The sequence below is a fragment of the Budorcas taxicolor genome, chromosome 25 (assembly GCF_023091745.1).
Source record: "Budorcas taxicolor isolate Tak-1 chromosome 25, Takin1.1, whole genome shotgun sequence".
Taxonomy (NCBI): Eukaryota; Metazoa; Chordata; class Mammalia; order Artiodactyla; family Bovidae; genus Budorcas; species Budorcas taxicolor.
This window is the reverse complement of record NC_068934.1, coordinates 50,563,647-50,577,417: the sequence shown is the minus strand read 5'-3', so window position 1 is coordinate 50,577,417 and position 13,771 is coordinate 50,563,647. Positions and strand designations below refer to the sequence as shown.

Sequence of the window (13,771 nt, the reverse complement as noted above, 5' to 3'; positions counted from 1 at the left end):
TCCCAGCTCTTTTTTTTTTAATGTTTATTTCGCTGCACCACGTCCTAGCTGTGGCACGGTCTCCATTGAGTGGCAGGGTCTTTACTTGCAGCGTGTGGACTCTGAGTTGTTTGTGTGGGATCAAGTTCCCCAAGCAGGGATGCAGACTGGGCGCCCTGCTCTGGGAGCTCAGAGTCTCACGAACACCAGGGAGGCCCTTCGTCGTCAGCTTTGCTGCCGTTGCGTGCTCTGACAGCCTCTGGATCTGTGAAGACCCACCCTCCAGGCCACACCTGACTGCCTCCAGGATGTCTCCATTTTGGACGTCCTGCGGATACTGTGAACGTGACCTGTCCTCATCCGCACACTTGTCTCTCCTGGGACGGGCAGGACGGGAAAATGACCCCAAGTGACCCTCCTCCTTACAGAATCTCCTTCTGAGTGTGTACGGAGCCCATGATTACTATGAGGTGTCACTCATGGAATTATGTTTGGTTAAATGGCAAAGGGGATGTTTGCAGATATAGTTAAGGTCCCTGATCAGTTGGGTTCCTCAAAAGGGAGGTTGCCTGGGGGTGGGGGGGTCTGCCTGTATCTGTGTGTGAGCTGATTAGTTGTGTCTGACTTTTTGCGACCCCATGGACTGGGGCCCGCCAGGCTCCTCTGTCCATGGGATTCTCCAGGCAAGAATGCTGAAGTGGGTTGCCATTTCCTTCTCGAGGGGATCTTCCTGACCCAGGGATTGAACCCACGTCTCCAGCATTGCAGGCAGACTCTTTACTGTTTCAGATTCCACCCCAGACGCCCGCCCCAGGGAGCCCTGAAATAGGGGTCTAGGTGGCGGACTGCGAGCCAGAGAGAGGCGGTCCTGCTGGCCTGGGAGGAGCACGACGCGTTGTGCAGGGTCTGCGGGAGCGCGGGTCCCGGAGCTGCGGGCTCTCCTGCGGCTGAGAACGACCCCTGGCTGAGAGTGCTTGAGAAACGGAGACGCGTTCTTCACACGTCCCGCGTGGGGAGGGGAGGGCCCGGAGCCTCAGATGAGAGGTGCGTGCAGTCGGCCCTTGACTGCAGCCTCGTGAGACCCCAAGCGGGCTGCCCGCTGGCCCCTGCCTGGGCTTCAGACCTGGGGAGACTGTGAGATAGTAAGCGTGGATGTGTCAGGTTGACCGGCCCCTGAGTTGCGGTCATCGGTGGCCCAGCGACAGCAGACGAGTACACCGCCCCTTAGCACTGTGCGGTCCAGGGCCAGCACCCCCCGCCCGGCCGCCTGGAGCCACGTCGCTCTCCACATCCCCAAACACCTCAGCGAGCCCGTCCCCCCGGCTGGGGACCCCTCACCCGTGCGTCCTGCTGCCCGCCTGCGTGAGTTAGGCCCTCAATGACCCCCGAGCAAACGGACTTCGAGCTGCTTCCAGCCTCATCCTGCGGGTCTTCAGCTTCCAGTGAAAGATTAAGCTCCTTTCGGTAAGAGCTGGGAGGGTCCTCCGCAGCTCTGCCCGTGCCCGATCGTACCCCTTCCGTGAGCCGTGGTGTGAAGGTGCCGTGTGTCCGTGGCATGCCGAGTGCTTGGCGTGGGCCAGACTCTCCAGCTTCACCACAACACTGTGAGGTGGACACGCGCTGACCCCCATTTTCCAGGTGAGAAAACCGCGGCAGGAGCCCAGGTTACCTGGCAAAGGTCACACAGTATCTGATACTGACTCCAAGGCCGGGTGCTTCCCCAGCAGCCCACACGCCACAGAGCGTGTGTCCCTGCCCCCGGACAAGCCCCCCTGAGCCTGCGCACCTTCTCTGGGGCCCCTCCCGTGTGCTCCCCAACTCCTCCCCCTCCCACAAACGGGCTGAGTCCCTCTGCTGAGACCCCGCCACGCTCCTCCCCCCGAGGCAGCAGTGTGTCTCACTCATTCTGTAATAGACACCAGTGCGGGCCACACAGCAGGTCTCTGTCAGTGTGTGAGCAAAAGAGAGAGTGGACTGGTCAGCCAGGGCACCAGGAGAAGACAGTGATCAAGGTGGAAGCAGATTTGTGGGTTTTACTCACAAGGTAGGAGCTGGAAAAAATTTCATTGTGAGAATATGTCTTGTGCAGAGGAAAAGCGTTTATTGAAGGATTTAACAATGGCCAGTGTGGACCAAGATATGCCAAGGAAGAGAGTGGGAGGCATTCAGGACTCGGGGGTGGCTGTTGAGGCCCTGGAGAGGAGCCCGGCGGGACCCAGGGGCCCAGGCTCTAAAGACCATGAGGTGCCTGGAGCAAGGACCACAGGAGCCCCTTCGGGTGGTGTTAGAATCGGGGGCAGCTTTCCGTAAGGGGGTGATGGGTGTGAGCTGGATGCCCTCCCCGCCTGCCTTCATTGGCAGCTGGGCTGCTCTATGCCCAACTCTGGAGACTGAGGACAGAAACTCTGGAGGACTTGATGACATCACAACTTCAGGGCTATGACGTGCAGCCCAGGACACATCCTGAGATGCCTGGGCTGGAAGAATGACATGGGTCTGTGGCTAGAGCCTCAGATCTTGCACTGGCAGCACACGGGGCCACAGCAGCTGGACTGGGAGCCGCCACACGAGCCGCAGCCCCCTTTGCCACAGCCGGAGCAGGAGCAGGCTGGCACACAGCACACGGGCACACAGCAGCTGGAGCCGCAGCCCCCACACGAGCCACAGCCCCCCTTGGAGCCCCCACAGCTGGAGCCACAGCCCCCTTTGCCACAGCTGGAGCAGGAGCAGGCTGGCACACAGCAGCAGACGGGCACACAGCAGCTGGAGCCGCAGCCAGAGCCGCAGCCTCCACATGAGCCGCAGCCCCCCTTAGACCCCCCGCAGGAGCCGCAGCCCCCCTTAGACCCCCCGCAGGAGCCGCAGCCCCCTTTGCCACAGCTGGAGCAGGAGCAGGCTGGCACACGGCAGCAGACGGGCACACAGCAGCTGGAGCCGCAGCCAGAGCCACAGCCCCCACACGAGCTGCAGCCCCCCTTGGAGCCCCCACAGGAGCCGCAGCCTCCCTTAGAGCCCCCACAGGAGCCGCAGCCCCCCTTGGAGCCCCCACAGGAGCCGCAGCCCCCCTTGGAGCCCCCACAGGAGCCGCAGCCCCCTTTGCCACAGCTGGAGCAGGAGCAGGCGGGCACATAGCAACAGACAGGCACACAGCAGCTGGAGCCGCAGCCTCCGGAGCAGCCAGAGCAGCCCATGGTTCTGGTGGGTTGAGGGTGGAGCAGGTCAGAGGAGCAGGTGGAGAGAGAGAAGCGGCTCAGTGTGGGGCCTCCGGGGTCAGGAGCTTTTATATACCTGTCGGGTGTTTATACTCAACACATGACTTCCTCTTGTGTGTTTACCTATTTCAAACGCACACATTATTCTTAAACTCTTTACAGTCCCATGAGCCCCCAGGAGCTCACACCGAGGTCTGCTTCCTTGATTTCTAAATGTGGTTTCCTCCTCAGGGTGTTTCTCTTCGTGAACAGAACCTATGCTCCCAGCTCAGGGAGCCCTGGGGTCAGATCACCCCGGGCGGTGAGTCACCATCCTTGGTTTTCCTATTTCTGCTCATTGATAAACCTCTGTAAGGTTCTATTTCTCTTCTTAAAAATCAATTGGTGTCATTTCTGTAAATAAAGGTTTGAGCAGAAAAATAAAAGAAGACTTACAGTTCCCAAATCCCGACCCCGCCAGTCTCAATATTCTGTTGAATTTGAGAAGCAGGATTTGAAGCCCTTTGGCTTTCTGACCTTCCTGCCTTCCCTCTGCTCAGTTCATCCCCCCAAACACGAATTAGACCCCCTACTCTTCTCTCCACGGGACCTGGCTTCACAAACTGTGTGGCTCCTCCTACGCTTCCTAGCCTTCTTCAGTCCACTTTATAGGAATCCCACGAGTCAGCTGACATGACGCACACCAGCTGTCGTTGAGGGCTGTGAAGACAGTTTGGGTGGACTGGCCACCATTTGGTTGGGCATCTTCTCTGAGGGAACTTCATTCTCTAGGAAACTGATTTTAATTTTCCTATTGAGGTGACAGGTACATCCAGAGCTGTGATGCAAGTATTTTGAATCCGTGACCCCACCAGTTTGGCTCAGCAGGCTGTGATGCAGCCGCCACCCTGGTTGTGCTGGGTGGTCTCCACCGTGCAGGGTCGCTGGCCCTTCCAGCCCCAGGCCCCAGGCGCACAGCCCCCTCCCTCCTGACGGGTTTTGCCTGTAGTTGGAGGCACGTAAACGATACCATAAACATATATCCTGGCTTCTTTGACTCGGCGTCTTATCCTGTGTCTCAGAGACGTGCGTGAATTTTATTTATTTTTTTGTTTCCATGCATGAACGTTTAGTCGCCAGGAAGTGTCCCAGGTGGAAGTGTGCTCCCGGGGAGCCCTCTCACCCCATTATTCGCAGACACCTGCATCGTGTCCAGCGCTGGGCCGTGATGAGCAGGACTCCCGTGAACGCTCGCGCTGTTACCGGTTTACTGGCGCGTGACTGACGTACAGCGTTGCTCGTTTCAGCTGCACGGCGTCTGGATTCAGTTACATGTGCGTATGCACGCGTCTTTCTGAGAATGCGTCGTTTGTTTCGGTTACACGTGTAGACGCGGGCTTGGGGACTGAGGCGGCGGAGTGGGGGAGTGGGGGCGGGTACCGCGGCAAGGGCTTAACTTCATCAGAGCCTGACGGTTTCCATGACACTCATGCCGTTTTCAACCTTGCTGGTGGGTCTGAGCGTACCAGCGGCTCCCCGTCTCCCCTTATATTTGCAGCTCTTAAAAATCTGCAGCGTTCCCGTGGGTGTGCAGCGAAGGCTCACGCTCACCTCGATTCGCATCTCTCTGGTGACTGAGGCTGTCAAGCACCTTCCCACATGCTTACTGGCCGTTTGTATACTTCCCTGGAAAAAAACGTTCATTCTGTTTTGGGGCCCATTTTATTGTGGGTTTTTATTTGTTTTTCTTTTTTTCCAGGATTGATTTATTGGAATTCCCACAAATCATATCTAAATAAACTGTGTATATATATAATAAATATATATCTCTCCCATTATTTGCTCTGCCTCATTATTGGCTTGACATCTTTTCGCAGTTTACAGATTGCCTTGCTGCGGGCCATTTCTAAAGTCTCTTGAACTCATTGCAGTATCGCTTCTGCTCTTTGTCTCGGCTCTTGGGCTGTGAGGCAAGCGGAGTCTTAGGTCCCTGACCAGGGATCAAACCCACACCCCCTGCATTGGAAGGACCACCTGGGAGGTCCCTATCTCGGTATCTTAATAGCATCCTTTGACAGGATTTTTTTTTTTACTTTCATGATCTAATTGAACGTTTTTATCTTTGACGGTTAGTGTGCCTTCTTCTGAGCCCTCTGAAAAATCTGCTAGCTTTCCTTCTAGGAGCGTCCATTTTTGTTTTTACGTTTAGTTCTGTGATGGATGGCAAACTCGGTTTGTGTGAGTGTTGGCAGGGGTTCATTTCCCTCACGCTCACCTGACTGCCCCGGCATCTGGGGCTGCAAAGACACGACAGGCATGGGGGGTAAACTGCATCACAGCAGGGGGGCAACGGAAGCAGAATCATTCTAGAAATGACTGGCTGGGCGGTGGATGCTTTCAGGATTCGAAGGCCCTTCCCCACCACTGGGGTAACCAGACCCGAGGAAATGAACCTGGGCCATGCGGGCTGGGCAGAGGGGTGGGGGCCGCGGGGGCTCCTGGGCACGCGTCTCAGTTCTTGAAGGAGGGTCAGGCGCTGGGGAGCCGCTCTGAAATGTGGGGGCGATGGGGATGGAGTCAGCACTCCACAGGCGGCGTGGGTTCCTTCTGTCCCACCAGCTCCTCTCGGTTCTGCTGTTGAAACACATTAGGGATCTGGCTGGCTTCCCTGGTGGCTCAGACGGTAAAAACGTCTTCCTGCCATGCAGGAGACCCGGGTTCGATCCCTGGGTCGGGAAGATCCCCTGGAGAAGGAGATGGTAACACACTCCAGTACCGTTGCCTGGAAAATTCCACGGTCGGAGGTGCCGGGTGGGCTGCAGTCCATGGGATCGCAGCGTTGGACACGACTGAGCGACTCCGCTTCCTTCAGCACCTTCGCAGCCGCCGCCGCCGCTGACACGCACAGCACTTTCTGCACGCCGGCTCCCCTTGCAGTCAGTCTGTGAACGTCCACGCCGCTAATCAAGACCCCTGTGACAGCCGTGCTCTCATGGTGGGGGGTGGGGGTGATTGCAGATTCCCTGCCTGCAGGCGTGGCCCCTGCAAGGCCTTGGGGAGGTTTGCGCTTAGAGTGGGTGCGTTTTACTTGGAATCTCGGCGTCCTTGGCTGCTCTACCACCTTCTAACTGACCGTTTGGGCTTGAGAATTCTGTGTCTCCCCAGCTTTATGGACTTTCTTCTGAGAAATGGAGTATTCCTGCCATTTCAGTAAACAAGGATGTCACAGTCATCAAAAGTTCCAGCCCCCAAATGTGAATTTCTGAGCCCTGAGGGCACCCAGGAAAGAGCGCAACCCTTGCCATCTGGTAACCAACCAGGCTGCGGCCCCGCCTTCCGTGAGCTCCAAGGAGCTCACCACGCTGGCCCCAGACGGCTGAGATGCAGGCGAAAGGAACGGCTTCAGTGAGCCCAGACTCTCGCATCTTCCCATACCTAGGAAAGCACTGAATCCCTTAGCTTGAGATATCTGGTTTTAATTCACAAAAATACTTTTGATCTTCAGATAACCGGCCCCTTGTTGCAAACTTCTACATAACCTGACTCCTCCCCGCGCCTCTAAGGAACAGTTTTCTCAGGATTGCTTGAAATGCTGCTTCCCAGGCTTAAGTCCTAAAAATTTCCACCTGGTGAATAAAGCATAACTCTCAACTTTGAGGCTGTGACTGGTTCTTAAGCGCACACTTCAAACTTCCCCTCTGACTGTAAAGCGAGCAGTTCTTTAAACGTCATGTTTTTCTCCAAATGCTTTGCGCATCGCAGCCGCAGCCACTACCCGGGGCAGCACGGAGCTGTCTGCGCTCTCTGCGGAGATGCAGGGGCTTCGCCAGGGGCCGGGGGCGGGCGGGGGTGGTGGGGGGAGGCGACTGGCCTGCCTGTCCTGCCAGTTTTTTTCCCGCGCCCGCCCGGGGACCCTGAGCTGCCCGACAGCTCCGCGCGTCTGTCCCCCGGGACGGAGCGGTTGCGCCGCCAAACCGGCCTCCCCCGCCGCCGGTGCCTTCTTGCCGGCGCGGTCATGCCGGCTCCCCCGGGCCCCTCACCGTGGGGCTCGGTGGGAGCGCCCCCGGGCACCCCGGAAGAAGGAGGAGCGATGCGGCAGCGCGTCAGTCGCTCGGGCAGCTCCGGGGCCACGCGGAGCTTCCAGGGGACCCGCCAGCGCCACCATCGCCCACCTGCTGCCCGGCTCCCAGGGGCGGGCAGGGCCTGGCAACAGCCCTAGGTCAGTCTCTGTGGGTACTTGGGTGGGTTTTCGACTTGGTAGTCCTGAGCCCGTCCTTTTCACTCTAACGTGCATTTCAGGGTGCCCATTTTTCACCAAGTGCTGATTTGGTTGCCTTCAGTAAACTCCACGCATAATGAATCACTCTTTGCCTAGATTCATTATTTCATGAGTAATACAGGATGTTGAGTTTCTGATCCTGTGATTTCTCCCCATTTATAAGCTGGAATTCTTCCTTTCATTTTATGATTGCCATGAGATAGAGTTTGTGTATAAAAAATTGGATAAACCTACTTTCCCTTTCTCATGTTTAAAGTGATGAATCAGTTCTCAGCCTCCTCCAAAGGCCAACTGATGGCATATTTTTTCCGTAAATGAAAAATGATATGATTGATAAATACATAAAAATTGCTTCTGTTGCACGCTGTGTGTGCACACGCATTAGGTAGACCCGTGTGTTGTGAAATGATTCCAGCAATGCGGCTAATTTACACACCTGTCACCTCACGTAGTCACCCTTCTCTCGTGATGAGAACACTTGGTAATTTACTATCTTAACAAAGTTCAAGCATTTAATACATTATTAACTATAGTCACCATGCTGTACATCAGACGCCAGAACTTCCCTTCTTGTGGCTGAATGCTTGTGCCCTTTAACCAACGGGCCCCTGTTTCAGTCACCTCCCCAGTCCCTGGAAGTGTATGTTAGTCACTCAGTCGTGTATGACTATTTGCAGCCTCATGGACTGTAGCCCGCCAGGCTCCTCTGTCCCCAGGGTTCTCCAGGCAAGAATACTGGAGCGGGTTGCCATTCCCTTCTCCAGGAGATCTTCCCAACTCAGGGATCGAACCTGGGTCTCCTGCATTTCAGGCAGACTGTTTCCCATCGGAGCCCCCAGGGACGCCCAGGGCCTGGAAACGAGCATTCTGCCCTCTGTCACCATGAGTTCGGGTGGTTTAGATCCCTCATGTGAGTGAGGTCTCCCAGCGTTTGTCTTTTTACGTCACTTATGTCACTTAGCACAACGTCCCCCAGGCTCACCCAGGCAGCCGTGCGTGGCACGACGTCCTCCTTTTGTCAGGCTGTATACTGGTTCATTGGGCTTCTCCGGTGGTTCAGTGGTAAAGAATCTGCTGCCAGTGCCGGAGATTTGAGTTCGATCCCTGGGTCGGGAAGATCCCCTGGAGAAGGAAATGGCAACCCGCTCCAGTATTCTTGCCTGGGAAATCCCATGGGCAGAGGAGCCTGGCGGGCTACAGTCCGTGGGGTCACAGAGTCGGACACGACCTAGCGAGTGTGCGGCAGCATCCTGTTCCCGCGTGCGTATAAGCCGCCTCAAGCTGCTCGAGATCTGTGGATGGACACCGTAAACCACCTCAAGTTTCTCGAGATCTGTGGATGGACACCGTAAACCACCTCAAGGTGCTCGAGATCTGTGGATGGACACCGTAAACCACCTCAAGCTGCTCGAGATGTAGCCGCGTGCGTCCATCTGTGGATGACAGATGGACACCTTTAACCACCTCAAGCTGCTCGAGATGTAGCCACATGCGTCCATCTGTGGATGGACACCGTAAACCACCTCAAGCTGCTCGAGATCTGTGGATGGACACCTTAAGCCATCTCAAGCTGCTCGAGATGTAGCCGCGTGCGTCCATCTGTGGATGACAGATGGACACCTTAAACCATCTCAAGTTGCTCGAGATGTAGCCACGTGCGTCCATCTGTGGATGGACACCTTAAACCATCTCAAGTTGCTCGAGATGTAGCCACGTGCGTCCATCTGTGGATGGACACCGTAAACCATCTCAAGTTGCTCGAGATGTAGCCACGTGTGTCCATCTGTGGATGGACACCGTAAACCATCTCAAGCTGCTCGAGATATAGCCGCGTGCGTCCATCTGTGGATGGACACCTAGGCTGCTTCTGTGTCTGGCTGCTGTGCTTCACGCTGCATGGCCACGGGAGTGCAGACAGCTCTTTGACACAGCACGCTCATTCTTTTGCAAACAACTCCAGGTATGGCATGCTGGATTGTATGGTAGTTCTAGTTTTAATTTTTTGAGGAACCTCCCTGCTGCTCTCCATAAGGGCTGCACCGAGTTACATTCCCACAACCAACACACAAGGGCCCCCTTTCCCCCACATCCTCACCAAGGTCCTTCTCTCTTATCTTGAGGATGGCCATTCTGAGAGGTGCCAAGTGGGACCTCATTGTGGTTTGGACTTGCATCTCACTGATGGTTAGTGATGGCGAACACTTTTTTGCAATGTACCTATTGGCCTTTTGTATGTCTTCTTGTAAAAATATCTGTTTGTGTTCTCTGCCCGTTTTTAATTCAGTTGTTTGTATTTTGCTATTGAGTTGTGTGAGTTCCTTATCTGTTTATACTAACCCCTTATCAGATAAATGATTTGCAAGCATTTCCTCCAATTCCCCAGGCTGTCTTTTTACTCTGTTGACAGTTTCCCTTGCTGTGCAGAAACTGCTTAATTGACGTGGCCCCACTTGTTTATTTTCGCTTTGCCTCTCAGGACGCCATCTGTGCTGACCCTTTGTTGGGAGGGTTTTGATTCACTCTGGTCAGATTTTGTGTCTCCTCATGATTCAGCCTTGCTCATGTGTGTCCAGGACTCTCTTTCCTCTGGGTTATTGTGTCCAATAAGAGTACCCATACTGTCTTCGCCCCTGGTTCCCAGCACAGAGCCCCTGGCACCCTTGGAGTTTCCTTAGTGATGGGAGCGTCCGCCATTCATCAGAAGCCCCGTCTGAGCACCTGAGTGGTTGCTAACCAGGTGACTCAGGTGGGACCCCTGGAGCATCTCAGGATGGGGCTGGCCATCAGCAAGACTAGTGATCGAGAGAACTCTCAGGCTGATTCAGAGAGAACTCTCAGGCTGACCCACCAACACCGGGAAGGGGGAGCTGCGGACTAAACTCTGCAAAAGCTCTTCAACGGCCCGGGCTAGTGAGCGTCCAGGCCGACGAGCACGCGGAGGCTCCGGGAGAGCGGGCAGCTGCAGATGGCATGGAAGCACTGTGCCCTGCGCATGCCTTGCCCTGCGCCTCTCCCACCGGCCATTCCTGAATCCCATCCTTTTACGCTAGATCAGTCATCCAGTGACTCTGTGAGCTGCTCTGGCACTTCAGTCAACCCCAAGGAGAGGGTTGCTGAACCTCTGCTCTGTGTCCAATCAGCTTAGAAGCGCCGGTGACAATCTGGCCTTGATGTTGGTGTCTGAAGTTGAAAGTGGGCAGTTGAAGGACTGAGCAGTAACCTCTGGGGTCAGACACTAACTCCAGGGAGACGGTGTCAGAACAGAATTGAGCTACAATTGTGGGACACCTGGTCAGTTACCACAGAGAACTAAAAAAATTGGTGGTATTGAAAAAATACACATTGGAGTTTTCCAACTTGTTGGTGCCAACTAAAAATCATCCCCTCACCCTCTGGTTCTGTAAGAATGAGGTCACGAGCCACTGCAGTCACTGGCCTTCAACACCCTCTGAAAGGAGGTCAGGAATGAAGCGCTCTGTGCCTGGGAAAAAACTAGCAGAACAGGCCCTCGGGAGACATTTATCAGGAGAAGGACTGATGAGCTGGGTGTCTTGTGTCTTCTCCCGTCTAGAAAAGCACTAAAATCATTAATTGAGACATCTGATTCCCGAGACCAGAGGCAACCTTCCGCCAACCAAGGCTGGGTTGCACGTTCTCCTCCTTCAGCAAAAGCACATACACTGAGCTCTCGCCTCACCTTTGAAGAGCAGTTCCTTGGAGCTGTTGACATAGCTTAAATAAAACTTAACTCACAGCTCTCAACTGGCGCATTTCCTTTCTTGTTTTTTCGGTTGACATTGGTGTGTAAATGTTCAGAATACACGTGTATGATCTGTACATTTCTGTGGTTTCTGTTATAATGTCCTCTCTTTCGTGTCTGATTTTATTTGAATATTCTCTCTTTTTAATTGAGGAGAAGGCAATGGCACTCCGCTCCTCCACGGAGGAGCCTGGAAGGCTGCAGTCCATGGGGTCACTGAGGGTCGGACACGACTGAGCGACTTCACTTTGACTTTTCACTTTCATGCATTGGAGAAGGAAATGGCAACCCACTCCAGTGTTCTTGCCTGGAGAATCCCAGGGGCAGCAGAGATGGGAGCTGCCGTCTAGGGGGTCGCACAGAGTCGGACACAACTGAAGTGACTTAGCTGCAGCAGCAGCTTTTTTTATTGAAATACACATTGTTTTATTAGAACTTACTGTCTTTTTGTTCTTTCAAAAAAATTTTTTTTTACTTTTACGTTGGAGGATAGCCGATTGACAATGTTGTGGTCGTCTCTCTCTCTCTCTCTCTTTCTTCCAGTTAATCTAAAGGTTCATCAGCTTTGTTTCTTTTCAAAAGCCCAGCCCTTGGTCTCCTGGATGTGTTCCATTGTTTTGCAGCCTCAGTTTCACTTATTTCTGCTCTGGCCTTTGTTATTTTCTCCCCATCGCTAACCTGGAACTTAGTCCGTTCTCCTTCGTCTAGCTCCTTGAGACGTAACGGGCCTTCTGGGCCCTTCCCTCTATCCTTATGTGAGCGTCGATTGCTGTAAGCTCTGTCTCAGGCCCCTTGGGCTGCTAGGACAAGATGCCGCGAGCGGGGTGGCTTATAGGGCGCAGCGTGTCTCTCGCAGCCCTGGAGGCGGGTAGCTCCGCGGCGCTGCTGCCGGACGGGGGGCCGCTTCCAGGTTCATCGGCGGCATCGTGCCGCTGTGTCCTCGCGTGGCGGCAGGGGCGAGGCAGCTCTGTGGGGTCTCTTTTATAAGAACACTAATCCCATTCACCAGGGGCCCACTCCCACAACCTGAGCACCTTCCAAAGACCCCCCGTCCAAACACCATTACGCTGGATGCTGGGGTTTCAGTCCAGGACCCTGGGGCGGGGGGTGGGGCGGACCCCCGCTCTATGACTGTCTCTCTCAGAACTGCTTTCGCTGCCTCCCAGGAGTTCTGGTTTGTTGCGTTTCCATTTTTGTTTGTTTCAGGATATTGATTTATTTCCCTCTTGATCCTTTTCTTTGACATGTTGGTGGTTCAGTTCGGTTCAGTTCAGTCGCTCAGTCGTGTCCGACTCTGCGACCCCAGGAATCGCAGCACGCCAGGCCTCCCTGTCCATCACCATCTCCCGGAGTTCACTCAGACTCACGTCCATCGAGTCGGTGATGCCATCCAGCCATCTCATCCTGGGTCGTCCCCTTCTCCTCCTGCCCCCAATCCCTCCCAGCATCAGAGTCTTTTCCAATGAGTCAACTCTTTGCACGAGGTGGCCAAAGTACTGGAGTTTCAGCTTCAGCATCATTCCTTCCAAAGAAATCCCAGGGTTGACCTCCTTCAGAATGGACTGGTTGGATCTCCTTGCAGTCCAAGGGACTCTCAAGAGTCTTCTCCAACACCACAGTTCAAAAGCATCAATTCTTCGGCGCTCAGCCTTCTTCACAGTCCAACTCTCACATCCATACATGACCACAGGAAAAACCATAGCCTTGACTAGACGGACCTTAGTTGGCAAAGTAATGTCTCTGCTTTTGAATATGCTGTCTAGGCTGGTCATAACTTTCCTTCCGAGGAGTAATTACTAGCATGCAAAATGAGCACAATCATGTGGTAGTGTGAATATTCTTTGGCTTTGCTTTTTTTTGGGACTGGAATGAAAACTGACCTTTTCCAGTCCTGTGGCCACGGCTGAGTTTTCCAAATTTGCTGGCATATTGAGAACAGCACGTTCGCAGCATCATCTTTCAGGATCTGAAATAGTTTCAGTTGGAATTCCGTCACCTCCACTAGCTTTGTTCCTAGCAACGCTTCCTGATAAGGCGCATTTGACTTCACACTCTGGGGTGCCTGGTTGCAGGTGGGTGAGCACACTGCCACGGTTTTCTGGGTCATTAAGACCTTTTGCATCTAGTTCTGTGTGTTGCCACCTCTTCCTAATCTTCTGCTCTGTTCGGTCCTTGACATTTGTCCTTTATTGTGCTCATCGTTGCGTGAAATGTTCCCTTGATAGCTCTGATATTCTTGAAGAGGTTTCTAGTCTTTTCCATTCTTCAAAGTGTTTGGGGGTGGTTATATGGCAGCCCACTCCAGTGTTCTTGCCTGGAGAATCCCAGGGACGGGGGAGCCTGGGGGGCTGCCGTCCATGGGGTCGACAGACTCGGACACGGCTGAGCGACTTCACTTTCACTTTTCCCTTTCATGCATTGGAGAAGGAAATGGCAACCCACTCCAGTGTTCTTGCCTGGAGAATCCCAGGGACGGGGGAGCCTGGTGGGCTGCCATCTATGGGGTCGCACAGAGTCGGACCCGACTAAAGCGACTCAGCAGCAGCAGCAGCAGCAGCCACT

The 13,771-nt window shown here is 54.4% G+C and overlaps 1 protein-coding gene across 1 annotated transcript; it reads left to right on the top strand.

Annotated features, from left to right (window-relative positions):
• Positions 1-2,418: 2,418 nt before the first annotated feature.
• Positions 2,419-3,111, top strand: LOC128068600 (protein TsetseEP-like). Its single transcript, XM_052661709.1, has one exon. The coding sequence runs from the start codon at positions 2,419-2,421 to the stop codon at positions 3,109-3,111; it is 693 nt and encodes a 230-aa protein (XP_052517669.1).
• Positions 3,112-13,771: the final 10,660 nt, after the last annotated feature.

What these genes read in the sequence shown, in the direction of transcription:
- LOC128068600 (XM_052661709.1), top strand. Translation starts at nt 2,419, where the DNA reads ATGACGTGCAGCCCAGGACACATCCTGAGATGCCTGGGCTGGAAGAAT.